Here is an 18318-nt window from a genome sequence, read left to right as displayed (position 1 = left end):
ACTTTACCTAGCCAGGCTCTCATTCAGATTTGAAGGAGAAATAAAAAGCTTCACAGGTAAGCAAAAACTAAGAGAATTCAGCACCGCTAAACCAGCCTTACAACAAATACTAAAGGAACTTCTCTAGACAGAAAAGAAAAGGCCCCAATCAGAAGCAAAAAGACCACAAATGACAAGGCTCACCAGTAAAGGTATATATACAGTAAAGACACAAAATCATCCACGTGCAATTATGCTACCAAAATCAGAAATCATGAGAAGAGGAGGGTACAAATGCAAGACACTGGAGATGCAGTTGCAATTAAGAGACCAACAACTTAAACAGACTTATATATATATAGACTCTTATATCAAAACTTCACAGTAACTACAAACCAAAAATTTATAATTGATACACACACATATAAGAAAAATCAACTCAAATATAACACTAAAGACAGTCATCAAACCACAAGAGGAGAGAACAAGAGAAGAAGGGAAGAAAAAAGAGAAACAAATCCAAAACAATTAACAAAATGGCAATAAGAGCATACATATCAATAATTACCTTTAACGTTAATGCACTAAATGCCCCAACCAAAAGACAAAGACTGGCTGAATGGATACAAAAACAAAACCCATATAGATGCTGTCTTCAAGAGACCCACTTCACTTCTAGGGACACATACAAATTGAAAGTGAGAGGATGGAAGAAAATATTCCATGAAAATGGGAATCAAAAGAAAGCTGGAGTAGCAATACTCATATCAGAAAAAACAGACCTTAAATTGAAGAACATTTTAAGAGACAAGGAAGGTCACTAGATAATGATCAAAGGATCAATCCATGAAGAAGATACAACAATTTTAAATATCTATACGCCCAGCATAGGTTCACCACAATATAAAAGGCAACTGCTAACAACCTTAAAAGGACAAATCGACAATAGTACAATAACAGTAGGGGACTTTAACACTCCACTTACAGCAATGGACAGATAATCCAGAGAGAAAATCAATAAGGAAACACAGGCCCTGAATGAAACATTAGACTAAATGGACTTCATAGATATTTATAGGACATTCCATCCAAAAGCAACAGAATACACTTTCTTCTCAAGTGCACATGGAACATTCTCTAAGATTGATCACATCCTGGGCTACAAATCAAACCTCAGAAACGCTAAGAAAACTGAAATCATATCAAGCATCTTTTCCGACCACAATGCTATACAACTGGAAATCAACAACAAGAAAAAAACTGCAAAAAACACAATGACATGCTACTAAACAACCAATGGATCACTGAAGAAATCAAAGAGGAAATTAAAAAATACCTAGAAGCAAATGACAGCAAAGACACGACATTCCAAAACCTATGGGATGCAGCAAAGACAGTTCTAAGAGGAATGTTTATAGCAATACAATCCTACCTCAGGAAACAAGAAAAAGCTCAAACGACCCAACTTTACAGCTAAAACAGCTAAAGAGAGAAGAGACAAGACCTAAAGTTAGTAGAAGGAAAGAAATTATTAAGATCAGAGCAGAAATCAATGAAACAGAAATGAAGAAAATCATAGAAAAGATCGATGAAATGAAAAGCTGGTTCTTTGAAAAGATCAACAAAATTGATAAACCCTTAGCCGGACTTATCAAGAAAAAAAGAGAGAGGACTCAAATCCATAAAATTAGAAGTGAAAAAGGAGAAGTAACAACGGACATCACAGAAATACAAAGGATCGTAAGAAACTACTATATGCAACTGTATGCCAATAAAACGCAAAACCTAGAAGAAATGGACAAATTCTTAGAAAGGTACAATCTCCCACGACTAAACCAAGATGAAATGGAAAAGGTGAACAGACCAATCACAAGTATTGAAATGGAAACCGTGATTTAAAAACTTCCAACAAACAAAAGTCCAGGACCAGATCACTTCACAGGCAAATTCTACCAAACATTTAGAGAAGAGCTAACACCTATCCTTCTGAAACTATTTCAAAAAATCACAGAGGAAGGGACGCTCCCAAACTCATTCTATGAGGCCACCATCACCCTGATACCAAAACCAGTCAAAGATACCACAAAAAAAGAAAGTTACTGGCCAATTTCACTGATGAACATAGATGCAAAAATCCTCAACAAAATACTAGCAAACTGCATCAAATGATACATTAATAGGACTGTACATCATGATCAAGTGGGATTGATCCCAGGGATGCAAGGATTCTTCAATACCACAAAACAATCAGTGTGATACACCACATTAACAAACTCAAGAGTAAAAAGCATATGATCCTCTCGGCAGGCACAGAAAAAGCCTTTGACAAAAATCCAACATCCATTTCGGATAAAAACCCTCCAGAAAGTGGGCATAGAGGGAACCTACCTCAACATAATAAAGGTCATATATAACAAACCCACAGCTCACATCATTCTCAATGGTGAAAAGCTGAAAGAATTCCCGCTGAGATCAGGAGCAAGACAAGGATGTCCACTCTCACCACTACTATTCAACACAGTTTTGGAAGTTCTAAGTCACAGCAATCAGAGAAGTAAAAGAAACAAAAGGAATCCAACTTGGAGAGGAAGAAGTAAAACTATCACTTTTTGCAGATGACATGATACTATACCTAGAGAATCCTAAAGACTCTACCAGAAAACTGTTAGAGCTCATCAATGAATTTGGCAAAGTCGCAGGATGCAAAATCAATACACAGAAATCAATGGCATTTCTATATACCAACAATGAAAGATCAGAAAGAGAAATTAGGGAAGCAATCCCATTTACCACTGCATCCAAAAGAATAAAATACCTAGGAGTAAACCTGCCTAAGAGACAAGAGACCTGTACTCTGTAAACTATAAGACACTGAAGAAAGAAATTAAAGACGACACAAATAGATGGAAAGACATACCATGCTCTTGGATTGGAAGAGTCAATATTATCAAAATGACCACACTCCCCAAGGCAATCTACAGGCTCAATGCAATCCCTATCAAATTACTAAAGATATTTTCCACAGAACTTAAACAAAATATTTTAAAATTTGTTTGGAAGCACAAAAGGCTCAGAATAGCCAAAGACATCCTGAAAAAGAAAAATGGAGTTGGAAGAATCAGGCTCCCTGACTTCAGACTATACTACAAAGCAACAATCATCAAAACCGTGTGGTACTGACACAAAGGCAGAGATACAGATCAGTGGAACAGGATAGAAAGCCCAGAATTAAACCCACACACCCAGAGCCAACTCATCTTATGACAAAGGAGGCAAGAATATACAATGGAGCAAGGACAGCTTGTTCAATAAGTGGTGCTGGGAAAATGGGACTGCCTCATGGAAAAGAATGAAATGAGAACACTCCCTAACACCATACACAAAAACAAATGCAAAAGGATTAAAGGCCTAGATATAAGACCAGACACTATAAAACTCTTAGAGGAAAACATAGGCCAAACACTCTCTGACATAAACAACAGCAACATCTTCTCAGATCCACCTCTTAAAGAGTATTGACAATAAAAACAAAAATAAACAAATGGGACCTAATGAAACTTAAAAGTTTCTGCACAGCAAAGGAAACCCTAAGCAACACAAAAAGACAACCCATGGAATGGGAGAAAATCTTTGCAAGTGAATTGACTGACAAGGGATTAATCTCCAAAATTTATAAACACCTTCTGCAGCTCCATACCAAAAAAACAAACAACCCCATCAAAAAGTGGGCAGAAGATCCAAACAGACAGTTCTCCAAAGAAGACATGCAGATGGCCAAAAAACACATGAAAAGATGTTCAACATCACTCATTATTAGAGAGATGCAAATCAAAACCACTCTGAGGTACCACCCTACACCAACCAGAATGGCCATCATCAAAAAGACTACAAACAATAAGTGCTGGAGAGGGTGTGGAGAAAAAAGAACTCTAGTACACTGTTGGTGGGATTGTAAACTGGTGCAACCACTGTGGAAAACAGTATGGAGGTTCCTCAGAAAACTAAATATAGAACTAACATTTGATCCAGCAATCCCACTCCTGGGCATCTATCCAGAGAAAACCACGACTCGCAAAGACACATGCACTCCGATGTTCATTGCAGCACTATTCACAATAGCCAAAACATGGAAACAACCTAAATGTCCATCAACAGGGGAATAGGTCAAGAAGATGTGGTACATATATACACAATGGAATATTACTCAGCCATTAAAAGGAATGAAATACTGGCATTTTTAGCAACATAGATGGACCTAGAAATTATTACGCTAAGTTAAGTCAGTCAGACAATGAGACACCAGCATCAAATGCTATCACTTACATGTGGAATCTGAAAAAGGACAGACTGAACTTCTTCACAGAACAGATACTGACTCAGACTTTGAAAAACTTATGGTTTCCAAAGGAGAGAGGTTGGGGGGTTGGGGATGCTGGGGGTTTGGGATGGCAATGCTATATCATTGTTCAACTATAAATGTAACAAATTCATTGAGTAATATTAAAAAAAAAAAAAGAGTGGCCAACTTCATCATTCGTGATTAAGCATAGGGCTTCACGTAATCATTCTCCAAGTTCTCTGGGATTACAAAGATGAACCAAGTCCAGGCTGTGCCCATTGCGGTGCATCAGAAATGAATGTGACTAAGAACCATGAGGTTGCAGGTTCAATCCGTGGCCTCGCTCAGTGGGTTAAGGATCCGATGTTGCAATGAGCTGTGGCTACAGCTCTGACCCCTAGCCTGGGAACCTCCATATGCTGGGGTATATTTATTTAAATAAATAAATAAATGAAGCTCATAAACGAGTAGGACAGCAAGTGTATCCCCTGTCCCCTCCCCCATGCAATCCTCCAGCCAAACCCAGAAGGCATCCCAGGGCAGGTCAAACCAGGCTGTGGGGCTGCGGTCTCACGACATGGTCTCCAGCTACAAAAACACAAAAGGACCACCTATCTCCAATGAAACCAGCACAGAGTGCCCCTGCATGTTAGGATTGTTACCATTAAGACCAGCTGCACACAGCAGGGCTCACTGATGCCCTGAGCATCACAGGGGCAGGATGAGGACAGCAGGCAGGGTCCACAGAGCTGTTAAATGAGTTGGTCTGGTGGAGCAGGACTGGAGAGGGAGAGGTCAGGTCTAGGAGGTGATGAGGTTCAGGAGGGCAGAGCTGAGGTGGAGGAATGCTGGTCCCTTGTGACCAGAGATGCTCAGATGGAGCCAGGGTTTGGAGAGACCACTTAGAGAAGGATGCTGTTCTGGTTTCTTCCAGCCCACTATGCGTAGCCCAGCACCAACCCTCAGGCTCTTGTGGCTCTGCCTCTTGAGGGGAAGGAACTGCCTTCCTTATTTGCTCAGTCCTCAAAAGGTCGTGACCACATGTTGGCTATAGGAAGGGGAATAATCCACAATCCTTACCCTAAAAGAGCATACAATGATTCCTCCCAGGGGACTGAGGGGCAGAGAATTCCAGGGGGTGAAATCTGCATGGGCTCTTACAGAACAGAAGGAAAAAAGTAGACCAAGAAATTCAAGGAGGGGGAAGGATCTAAACAAAGATGGAGACACTGAGGAACACTTAGGGAGCACTGAATAAATCAGGTGGTGGCTGGTCAGACTGGAGAGAGAGGACCTGAAGAGGAGGAAAATGTCAGACCACAGGAGGGTGCAGGCAGGATCCATAAATCATGTTCCTCCAAGGTTTATGCCAAACAACTGGGTAATGCTTGATACTGATTTCATGAAAGGTCATTTCTGTGGTTATCTTTTCAGCTTATTACCTTCATAAGACTCTCTAGGCCCCAAACACTTGGCAAACTGGCAGGGGATCCCAGAAATACAATGGTTTGTTCCCTGCCACAGGCCAGGCCCATCCCATCGCCTCACCGTTCTCGGAGGAATGTGCAGCAGGCGTCTTTAATGCTCTGCAGTTGCAGGAAACTCGCCCCCATCAGCAACGACTGGACATTTTGTTGGTCAATGGCAAGGTGGCCGTTGTAGGCAAAGTTGATCAGAGCTTCCAGGGCACTAGGGTGAAGAGGAAATATGCTCTTCAGAGATGGGTCTTGGCCTACAGGAGACTCAGGCCCTAAGTGAACTGCGTGGTCACCTGAGGAGTGGCTCCACTCTCAAACCCATTTAGTCCATGCTCTTTGAGAATCTAGAGCATGGACTGAATGTAGTAATTTCTTCACCACAGCTATCATTCTACTTCTTAGGGTGTCTTCACTGCTCAAATAATTTTATTATACAAAGTTCTAAAAAGAGAAAGCAAAGACCTAGACTCTCACTACTGAAGGAGTCAAATGAAGAAGTCAACTAGTCATTTCTCCAGGTTCATTTTCAGTCCTATTGGGCTGCATGCCTACATTGTATGGATATAATCATGTAATACTTATGAAGCCCTTTCCCACATTTCTACACTGTCTTCATGTTTAACATTTTCAGTGGCTGCTATATAGCAATTCAAAATACAAATACACTATAATTTATTTCTTTTATTGATAGGCATAACAGCTATTACCATTTATTTTGCCATTATAAGTAATGTTTTTAGATTATTTCTTTGGGATAAATTTCCAGAATGAGGTTTCCAACATTTTTCCAGCCTTTCAATTCACAGTGAGAATAAAATCCTGTCGACAGGGCTATATGTGGTGTGGCCCCTTTCCATCTTTCTGATCTCATTGGCGTCCACTTTTTCTCCTTCACTCTATTCCAACATGCTGAACACACTATCCTCAGGGCCTTTGCACTGCCTCCTCCCTCTGTTTGGAGGCCTCTTCCCCCAGATGGCTCAATCCCTCCCTTCAATTAAGGTCTTGGCTCCAATGTCATCTCATCAGAGGGCTTCCCTGATCACCCTGAAATAGCACAGAACCTTACCACCATTTGCTAGCCTTCACTCTGCTTTACTTTTCTCATGCCACTTTCACTTCCCAGTCATGCCATGCACATATCTATTTACTGTCAGATGGCGACTACTAAGAAGCCGGCATAATCAGAGGTGCTTCCTGTTTTCTCAATGCTATATACCTCAGCAGCGCCCATCAAAGGTGCTCCGCCTACCTGTTAAATGAAGTGCTTGGCCTGTGCATGGTGATTAGCACAATTCCATCAGGCACAGACCTCAGAGATGAGAGTGCACAACTGCCCTTGGAGATAGACACACTTCTGTCTTTGCTTATAACAGCTGGCCTGAGAGTTCTGCCTTGCAGTGGGCATATAAATTCTCTCCATGTACTGAGGCAGATCACCTTCCATCATCCAAAGGGCACCACACAGTTTCCTAGCTCTGTTCCACCAAAGCTAAGAAGTTAGGCAACAAATTACAGGTTATTGGCTAATGTTTGAGTTGCTGGTTTGTTTATTTTCTCTTCTCCAGTGAGAATCACCTTGCATGTCCTCTTTGCTGCTGCATTCCCAAGACCCCAGAACAATGCCAGGCACATAGTAGGTGCACAGTGGACCCCTGGATACAACCTAGGTTATAAAGACACAATCTCAGTTCACAGACTTGCAGCAAAATCTTTTAAGTCATATAAACATGCCTTTTCCTTTCAAGGCCAAAAAAGGCATACTGTGGAATGTATTTAACATAAAAGTCTTCATACAGAAATCAGGAAAGTATTTCCAGGAAGACAGTCTAGTAGGGACTCTACACATAAGGACAACCTCAACCTTAATGATGAGGCTTCAGGGGTATTATAGTATTGCCTCCTGACCCTAAAATCCATCTAGGGCACAATTTCTCAGCCTCAGCACTACTGACATTTGGGGCCAATGATTCTTTGCTATGGAAGGTTTTCTGAGACACTGAAAAGATGTTTAGATGGGATAAACTTTGGGCTTGACCTCCTTGGGCTTCAATTTTCTCATTTATCAAATAACCATGATCTTTGCCACCTTCTTGGCCTGTGTTGTCCCATATATTAGCCATTAGCCAGACATGGCTATTTAAAACTAAATTTAAATTAATTAAAATTAAATAATACTTAAAATTAGGTTCTTCAGTCCTACTAGTCACTTTTCAAGTGCTCAGTAGCTATGGGTGCTAGTGGCTACCATTTTGGAGAGTACAAATAAAACACCTCCATCAATGCAGGAAGTTCTAATGCACAGCACTATTCTGGATTGCTGAGAAGGGTAATGAATGAAGGCACTTATTTGAAAGACTACTTTGCCAGCTAAAATGGCAAGCACAGAAAAATGAAGAAAATAATATACCACCAACTTCGTACCCAGTACTGGTTTAAAAATTTATCTTGGACTCTAGCTCCTATGAGATTTGTCACTCTACCAGAGTAAAAACACATCAAAACTCTCCTTTTAACTACGTCTCAGGCCACCAGATGAGGTTCTAACTTGTTTACTGGTCAACTACTGTTTGTGGAACTGTGCTAGATATGAAGTCCTACTGGAAGTCCCCAAAGGGCACCAAACACAAGGCTGAAGCTGCACCTAGAAAGCAGGTTCTGAAACCTAGTGGAGGAATTTAGTACCTTGGGTCCATTCCTTGCATTACAATCTCATCCTGCTTGCATTCCATCATGTCATTTGTAAACATAGCGTGGAAGTACGGGATTGAGGCTGCTAAGACGATCCGGTGAGCACTGAATTTGTGGTCCCCAATCTGTGGGCAAAATAAAATACAAAGATGGGTACTGAGGAAAGAAAACACGAAAACCACCCTGTCCCTTCCACAGCCTACCCCTCTGCCCATGGGAGTGGTATTGAAGGCATCCCAGTACTTGAGAGCAAGGCTTTTCATGAAGATCCTGAAGCATTTTAAACTCCACATACTCAGATACAGAAGAATTGTAAACAGTACATTTTAATGACAGAGGCAGACGGATTTGTACCAATCCTTCACAGACAAATCCTTAGCCTGGGGAGTGCTTTTCAACTATCTGCTAAATAGTTAAAAAAGGAGTTCTCTTACAGCTCAGCAGGGTAAGGATCTGGCATTGTCACTGTAGTAGCTCAGGTTGCTGCTGTGACACAGGTTTGATCCCTGGCCCAGGAACTTCCACATGCCGTGTGTGCAGCCCAATAAAAAATAAAATAAAAATAAAATTGAAAGATAAATGGTTAAAAACTTTAAGTCTGAATGCTCTGAGTGGTAGTTTTTACTTATACAGCAGTCTTCTCTGCACCCCTCCAAACACCCCCTACCAACTCAAAGACCAGATTTCTCTAACACTTTATCCCAATCCTAGTTCTATTAGATGGTAGATGGAAGAGATAAACTGGACAAGAAACCTGAAGCATCAAACAGTAGTTCCTCATGAAGAGTAAACACATAGTGGAAGAAAGAGATGAGGAGAAACAAGAAGAGGCTTGAACAAGGGGGCGCATGTGGGCATGGATATTCCAAGTCCTTGGGCACCAACAGGCTGTGGGAAACCTCAAAGAGACCAGAATTCTCTTAGGAACATGACTGGCAGCGGCCAGCTGGAAGTACCAGGGCTGTGGATTGGCCAGTGCTCTAGGCAGCACACAGGGCTCACGGAGACAGAGGCAGACTCTGAATTTTATCAACCCTTCACAGACAAATCCTTAGCCTAGGGAGTTCTCTAAAGTGCTTTTGAACCATCTGCCTAAAGGATATTCCTTGAAAAAGCTTTGTCATTTATATTTATTGAGTATTTATCTCCACCTTTCCAAGTAACATGCCTATAATATTACTTCTTGAATTTTCATTTTTAGTTATTACTTGTGGTAGTCAGTCTCCAAAGAGCCCCCAACTGAGCCTCGCCTCCTGGTATTCCTGTCCTTGCACAGGCCCCTCCCACAATGTTTCAGGATTGGTCTGTGGGACTAACAGAATATAGAAGTGATGTTGGTATGCCACATTCAAGGCTAGGTCATAAAAGGCACTGCAGACTCCTCTGACTGTCTCTCCTGGATCATGCGCTCTTAGGAAAGCCAGATCACAATCTATCCTGAGGAGAGGCCCAGATGACTGCAACCCAAGGTGACACTTGGAATGCTACCTCATGAGACATCTCAGCTGCTTCTGATTTTCTGACCCAAGGAAATCGTGAGATGATAAAATCTGTTATTTTTAGTCACTAAGTTTAGGGGTAATTTGTTATGCAGCAAAATATAACTATTACCTGAATTCCTTTTTTTTTTTTTTTAAGGGCTACACCTTCAGCATATAGAAGTTCCCAGGGTAGGGGTCAAATTGGAGCTGCAACTGCCAGCCACAGCCACAGCCACGCTGTGGTCTAAGTGAATACTATTTGTAGCCAAGCCATGATGTATATACTCCAATTATATTATTTCTTTGTTGGTATAATTTTTATTTTCCTTAAAGATAATAAGTGTAAAACACCCTTCAACTTAATATTCCATCAGAAAAGCTAGCAGTTTGCTCTTATGACACCCATACTGGAACTCTGTCCTTCTAAGAATTCCTTTCCCCTCACCTATACTGGAACTCCAGTTTAACCTTCTTCCTCTTTTTTTTTTTTTTTTTTGCTTTTTAGGGCCACACTTGCAGTGTATGGAGGTTCCCAGGCTAGGGGCCAATTGGAGCTACAGCTGCTAGCCTACACCAGAGCCACAGCAACTCGGGATCCAAGCCGCATCTATGACCTACACCACAGCTTACAGCAACGCCAGATCCTTAACTCACTGAGCGAGGCCAGGAATCGAACCCACAACCTCATGGTTCCTAGTTGGATTTGTTTCCATTGCACCACGACGGGAACTCCCTCTCTCACCATATTGATGTGGGAGTAGTTCTAAATCAACACCAGATTCATTTCTGCTGCGCCACGATGGGAACTCCAGCCCTCTTATTAATTCCCTTGTGCTGGTGAAAAGCGTCTTCTCATAGATCTTCTTCCGAAGGAAGGGTGTACTATAAAGTGTTTTCAACTCACAGCACTTCTGACACCAAATGTGCAGATTGTGTTCTCACACCAACCAATTATCCAACTCTCCAGACACCCAGTGGTATTGTACAATTTAATTCAAATCTGACACCAACTATCTAGAGTTAATGCAGACCCCACACATAAGGACTCAGTCCCTGCTTCAGATGACAACTTCAGGTCTGAGTCACTTGTACTTCTGAACAATCAACTAAAAGGTCAAGGTAGAAGGGTTCACAAAAACTTCCTCCTCAGGTTTGATACTTTGCTGGAATAGTCTTTTTTTTTTTTTTTTTTGGCTACACCCGTGGCATGTGGAATTTCCTGGGGCAAGGACTGAACCCACACTGCAGTAGCAACGCAAGCCACTGCAGTGACAATACTGTATACTTACTTAACCTGTTGAGCCATACAAGAACTCCCAGAATGAAATTTTTATGGAGGCTCCATTATGGAGGCATGACTGATTAACTCATTGGTCATTGGTGATTAATTCAACCTCTCGCCCCTCTCTCCTCCCCAAAGGTGGAGAAGTGGGGCTAAAAGTTCCAACCCTTTAATCAGGACTGGTTCTTCTGGCAACCAGTCCCTATCCTGAAGCTATCTAGAGGCCCACAAAGAGTTACTTTATGAGCATAAATTCAAGTTTGATTCATTGCTCCTCTCACCCAAGGGTTTTACAAACTCCTGCATCAGGAACTGGGAACACAGAGCAAACAGTACAACAAAAGATGCTCTTATCACCCCTACTGCTCAGGAAATTACAAGGATTTTAGGAGCTCTGTGCCAGGATCCAGGGACAAAAGCCAAATATATATTTCTTATTATGTTACAATATCAGAGGGTATATGTACATTATGTCTGCAAATGTCTTTATTATCCTTAAACTTGGGTGACAGTTTGGCTGGCTAAAAAATTCTAAGTTGAGAAAGTTTTTTCTGGCAGAATTTTGAATGTATTGTTCCACTGTCTTCTAGTTTGCTGGTTTTGAGAAAGCTAATGCCATTTTGGATACTAACCCTAAGTATGTGACTGTTCTCTCTAGAAGCTTTTAGAACTTCATCTTCTCAGAGATTTGAAATTTCACAGGGCTGTAACTTGTTTTTTTTTTTCCCCCATTCACTGTAGTGTACCAATCTACAGACATTATTTTAGTTCTAAGAATAGCTTTCATGCCATTTCTTTGATAATTTCCTCCTCTCTACTATTTTTTCACTTCTTAAATTCCCATTATCAAGTGTTAGACCTCTTGGAATGATCCAAATTCCCTCTGTTTTTCCCAGTTTTCCACCTTTCATTTAGTCTATTTTTGGGAATTTTCTTCAACTCTACCTTTCAATATTTGTGTCATACTTTTCATACTTGCTATCATATTTTTAATTTCCAAGAGGTCTTTCTTGGTTTTTGGAGGTTCCTTTTTTTCTTTTTAGGAATCTAGTTCAGCTTTCAAGAATAAAATACCTTCTCTAATTGCTCTGAAAATACTACAGTTAAAATTTTCCTTTTCCTCCATGCTTTTACTGTTTTCACTGAGTTCTTTTCTCCCCCATTTGTTTTGGTCTCTGTCTTTTATGTTCTTCAAATGTCTTGTGACACCTGGCTATCTGCTAATACTTTTAGAAGCTATTTGAAAGCTCTGTGTATGGGAGCTAAGCAATTTGTGGATTTCCCATTAGGGTAAACAGGCAAGAATCTGCCATTTCATTGAGGACCCCTAGAAGTAGTGGGTCCCTTACAGATTTTCTCTATGGGACTAAATTTATCAGAGAAGGATCTTTCAATCTCTTGCAATGGGAGCACCTGCCTGCAGATATTCTGAAAACTTGGCATGATAAAGGAATTGTCCTCTCAACACTATTTAGAACTTGGTCTTAAAGCCCCTATTTTCAGTTTTACTCCAAGTTTCATCCCAACTTCTGAGCTTGATGTGCCTCTGGTTCAATATCTAAGACTAAAACTTCTGTCTCCTGAGAGAGTAGGGGAGGGAGTGTAGGCATCTAATTGCTTTTCAAAGACTTTCAACTTATCTTCCTGTTTTCAGTATTTGTCATCTCTGATTCTGGAGCTATTCCACAGTCCTGCATTACAAATCTTTCTACTTAGTTTCCCCGACCCCTCAAGCACTTTCTGTTTCTCTGGCCTATTAAGTGCACTGCACTTGCTTTCTGGCTTCGACAGACCATTGATTTCTCAATTGCTGATCTCTTTTCTTATTATTAACATTTTAATGGGATTATAGGAGGGAATGGAGGTTAAAATGTGTATCCAACTTGCTGTGTTAAACTGCTGTGCATTTTAGAAGACAAAAGAACAAGTTACATGTGCACAAACTAGGTGACCTGATTTCCCAAAAAAAAACTCAGCTAATTTTTAGCAACATGGATGGACCTAGAAATTATCATGCTAAGTGAAGTCAGCCATACAATGAGACACCAACATCAAATCCTTTCACTGACATGTGGAATCTGAAAAAAGGACAGACTGAACTTCTTTGCAGAACAGATGCTGACTCATAGACATTGAAAAACTTATGGTCTCTGGAGGAGACAGTTTGGGAGGTGGGGGATGTGCTTGGGTTATGGGATAGAAAACCTGTGAAATTAGATTGTTATGATCATTATACAACTACAGATGTGATAAATTCATTTGAGTAATAAAAAATAAAAAAAATAAAACTCAACTAAAGAGAAGACAGGCCTGTGTTCCCATCATGGCTCAGCGATTAGCAAACCCGACTAGCATCCATCAGGACGCGGGTTCAATCCCTGGGCTTGCTCAGTGGGTTAAGGAGCCTGTGTTGCTGTGAGATGTGGTGTAGGTTGCAGACACGGCTCAGATTCCATGTGGCTGTGGCTCTGGCATAGGCTGGCAGCTACAGCTCCAACTCAACCCTTAGCCTGGGAATTTCCACGTGCCGCAGGTACAGCCCTAAAAAGACAAAACAAACAAACAAAAAACCAGGCCTATCGTGGGATATGCCAGCCAGACTACATCTGAATTCTGTGTTCAGTTAAGGGGAAAAACAAATTTGTCTTTATCTAGAAGAGGAAGATCAAGATGGGAAAGGGTCAGGAAGCTACATCTTAGTGAGGAATGGCTAAAGGATGGTTAGTTTGGAAAAGATAATTTAGGGGGGACTATAGTTGTACTCAAAGACCAGAAGGGCTATCACATGGACGAAGGCAGATCTAAAAGTTACAGGGAGAAATAAATAAATAAACAAAAATAAAAAATAAAAGTTACAGGGAGGAGGAATTCCCATTGTGGTTCATCAGGTTAGGATCTGACTAGTATCCATGAGGACACATGTTCAATCCCTGTCCTCCTCAGTGGGTTAAAGGATCCAGCATTGCCATGAGCTGCGGTGTAGGTCACAGATGCAACTCAGATCTGGTGTGGCTGTGGCAGTTGCAGCTCTGATTCCATCCCTAGCCCGGAAAATTCCATATGCCATGGGTGTGGCCTTAAAAAGACAAAAAATAATAAATAAATAAATAAATAAAGTTACAAAGGAGGCAGATTTTAGTTTACAGCCTATCACCTAAGAATGTTGAGAGAAGGCCTTCACTGGTTCTAAAACTATTAAGGGACCTTCTAATTCCATAATACTGGGATAATACAGTTTTATGAAAAGCATTAAAAAACCCAAATATTCTCATGTGTAATCTCAGGGTTTTTTTTTTTTTTAAAGAGATGATCATTTATGGAGTTCCTTTTGCGAAGTACCCATGATACATATTTTCTCATTTTATTCCTCATAGCAACCCTCTGCATTGTGAATTCCATTTTATTTATTTATTTATATTTTTTAATTTTTTGTCTTTTCTAGGGCCGCACCCATGGCATATGGAGATTCCCAGGCTGGGGTCTAAATGGAGCTGTAGCCTTCAGTCTACACCACAGCCACAGCAATGTGGGATTCGAGCTTTGTCTGTGACCTACACCACAGCTCACAGCAACACTGGATCCTTAACCCACTGAGCGAGGCCAGGGATTGAACTCACCTCATGGTTCCTAGTAGGATTTGTTAACCATTGAGCCACTATGGGAACTCCCCACTCCCCATTTTATTTTTTGTATTTATTTTGTCTTTTTTTGTCTTTTTAGGGCTGCACCTGCAGCATAAGGAGGTTCTCAGGCTAGGGGTCCAATCAGAGCTACAGGCGCCAGCCTACACCACAGTCACAGCAACGCCGGATCCTTAGCTAACGTAGTGAGACCAGGGATCGAACCCACATCCTCATGGTTGCCAGTCAGGTTCTTTAACCACTGAGCCATGATGGGAACTCCTGAATTCAAGTTTAGAGATGAGGAAACCAAGATTTAGAATAATGTGCCCAAAAGTCAAGTGGCTATTATGTGAAAGAGAAAGAATTATGCTTCAGTTGTTTACCAGTGGAGTTTGAGAGGGACCCAATAAATAACACACCGCTCCCAGCTCAAGTTCACAAACAACTGAAAATCTTTTCAAATTAAAAATTTTTAAAAACTTACACACATGACAAAATTATAAAGAATTAGGGAGGTGGGAGGGTGCACTGAGGATTTGGAATGGAAATGCTATAAAACTGGGTTGTGATGCTCGTCGTACAACTATAAATGTAATAAAGCTCAATGAGAGATCCAAAAAAAAATGTTAAAAGAATTACATACACACAGGTGAACAGAATTAAAGCTGGGGAAATCTGCATAAGAGTGGTGGATTAAGGAGTTCCTGTCATGGCTCAGTGGTGAACGAATCCGACTAGGAACCATGAAGTTGCGGGTTCAATCCCTGGCCTTGCTCAGTGGGTTAAGGATTTGGTGTTGCCATGAGCTGTGGTGTAGGTTGCAGACGTGGCTCGGATCCTGTGTTGCTGTGGCTCTGGTGTAGGCCGGCGGCTACAGCTTCGATTAGACCCCTAGCCTGGGAACCTCCACATGCTGCAGAAGTGGCCCTAGAAATGGCAAAAAGACACACACACACACACATACACACACACACACAAAAAAAAAAAAAAAAAAAAAGAAGAGTGGTGGATTAAATAAATGCCAATTTCCTAGTTGTGATGTTTTACTGTAATTTTGCAAGATCAGGAGTTCCCATTGTGGCTCAGCAGAAAAGATTCTGACTAGAATCCATGAGGATGCAGGTTCGATCCCTGGCCTCGCTCAGTGGGTTAAGGATCCAACATTGCCATGAGCTGTAGTGTAGGTCACAGATGAGGTTCCATCTGCCGTGGCTGTGGCATAGGCCAGCGGCTGCAGCTCCAATTTGTCCCCTAGCCTGGGAACCGCCATATGCCATGGATGCAGCCCTAAAAAGACACACACACACGCAAAGTATAATTTTACAAGATTGTACCACTGGGAGAAACTGCAGAAAGGGTACATGGGATCTCACTGTTGTTATTTCTTAACTGCATGTGAATCTACAATTATCTTAAAATTAAAAGTTCATTAAAAAGGAGATAAAGCAAATAGGAAATCAAAATACCATTTTATTACTGATAAATCTAATATTATAAACTATGGCTTATACAAGAAGACAGTGTGTTTCCTATTTAATATCTTGATTTACACAGGCCCAAGCAAAGGTAACTTCTTCCACTAATCTGCATATACTGTTACCTCAAATCTCTCCCCTTTCCCTTCCCTATGGTGGTGAAGCAATGTGAACTGGTATGACAGAATTTAGATAAAAATAATCAATACACAAGGTATAATTGGTTGGTCAGAAAAGTTAAAGCTCCCAAACCCAACAGTAAAGACAGTCATCAAATCACAAGAGAACAAAAGAGAAAGGGGAGAAAAAATAACAACAAAAACAAATCCAAAACAATTAACAAAATGACAATAAGAACATACATATCAATAGTTACCTTAAATGTAAATAGATTAAATGCCCAAAGCAAAAGACATAGATTGGCTGAACAGATACAAAAACAAAACCCACATATATGCTATCTACATGAGAGACCCACCTGAGATCTAGAGAAACATATAGACTTAAAATGTGAGGATAGAAAAAAATTTTCTATGCAACTGAAAATCAAAAGAAAGCTGGAGTAGCAATAGTCATATCAGACAAAATAGACTTTAAAATAAAGAAGTTTATAAGAGACAAGGACACTATACAATGATCAGAGTGTCAATATAAGAAGAAGACATACATCTGAGTTATAGTAGTTTCAAGTATGTTAAATGTGGATCTTTTACACCACATCATCGTGAACACATTGGGGAGGTGTGCTTTTTTGGAAAACTCAAGGTGCTAGATTCCTAATTCAAAGAAGAACATTTCTCATGTTTGTTCATTCTAGTTTATTTTCATTTAAAATCTTTTAGGTTAAGTTTAAGCTTTTTAAAAGTTAGTTTTGAAAATTGAGACATTACTAATACTGTAGGAATTGGTGAGGCCTTGATTTAAAACTTTCTTTGTACTGTGATTTCCTTTCGGGTGTATTTTGCTAAGTGAAATTTGTTAAATTTTTTGTTAACTAAATTTTTTTCTTAAAATAAAAAGACTTTTGCACACGCACAAAAAAGAAGACATAAAAATTGTAAAAACATATGTACCCAACATAGGAGCACCTCAATATATGAGGCAACTGCTGAGAGCCATAAAAGAAGTCAACAATAACCCAGTAATAGTTGGGGACTTTAACACCCCACTTACAGCAATGAACAGATCATCCAGACAGAAAATCAATAAGGAAACATAGGTCTTAAATGACTCAGCAGACCAGATGGACTTAATTGATATTTATAAAATGTTCCATCTGAAAGCAACAGAATACACATTCTGAGTTCCTATAATGGCTAAATGGAAGTGAGTTTGACTAGCATCCATGAGGATGCAGGTTCAATCCCTGGCCTCACTCAGTGGGTTAAGGACCTAGCATTGCCGTGAACTGTGGTATAGGGTGCAGACACAGCTCGGATGCTGTGTTGCACTGGCTGTGGCAAAGGCTGGCAGCTGCAGCTCTGATTTGACCCCTAGCCTGGGAATCTCCACATGCCGCAGGTGTGGCCCTAAAAAGACAAGGAAAAAAAAGAATACAAATTCTTCTTAAGTGCGCATGGAACATTCTCTAGGATAGATCATATCTTGGGCCACTAGCCTCAATAAATGTAAGAAAACTAAAATCATATCAAGTATTTGTTCTGATCACAACACTATAAGATTTGAAATCAACTACAAGAAAAAAAAAAAACTGCCAAAAAAACCAAACACATGGAGACTAAAAAGTATACTACTAAATAACCAATGATCATTGAAGAAATCACACAGGAAGTTAAAAAAAAAATATCTAGAGACAAACGAAAACAAAAACTCAACAATCCAAAATCTATAGGACACAGCAAAAGCAGTTCTAAAAGGGAACTTCACAGTAGTACAAGTTTACCTCAGGAAACAAAATCTCAAATAGGGAGTTCCCATTGTGGCTCAGCAGGTTAAGAATCCAGCTAAGT

At 40.4% G+C, this 18318-nt stretch overlaps 1 protein-coding gene across 18 annotated transcripts in view; it reads right to left on the bottom strand.

Annotated features, from left to right (window-relative positions):
• KLHL18 (kelch like family member 18) overlaps nucleotides 1-18318 on the bottom strand; it is a 78293-nt gene that overhangs the window by 22061 nt on the left and 37914 nt on the right. For 10 of the 18 annotated variants that reach the window (XM_084988300.1, XM_021068721.2, XM_021068722.2 and 7 more), the window contains 2 exons: nucleotides 8482-8612; nucleotides 5867-6007 (listed from right to left, as the gene is read on the bottom strand). The exons of 3 other annotated variants lie outside the window; for them this stretch is intronic. In XM_084988300.1, the coding sequence (XP_084844426.1) occupies nucleotides 5867-6007; nucleotides 8482-8546 (206 nt within the window). In that variant the 5' untranslated portion in view covers nucleotides 8547-8612. Of the gene's footprint in view, nucleotides 1-5866; nucleotides 6008-7374; nucleotides 7463-8481; nucleotides 8613-18318 lie in introns of all 18 variants that reach the window. 5 more of the 18 variants (XM_084988289.1, XM_084988292.1, XM_084988293.1 and 2 more) reach the window with 1 other exon arrangement.

This window comes from Sus scrofa, chromosome 13 (genome assembly GCF_054392235.1).
Source record: "Sus scrofa isolate SSC_HxYL_T2T_F1_AM1 chromosome 13, Sscrofa_HxYL_maternal_Yorkshire_Landrace_v2.0, whole genome shotgun sequence".
Classification (NCBI taxonomy): Eukaryota; Metazoa; Chordata; class Mammalia; order Artiodactyla; family Suidae; genus Sus; species Sus scrofa.
Note: the sequence above shows the minus strand (reverse complement) of the source record. Positions and strands in the feature narration are given on the sequence as shown.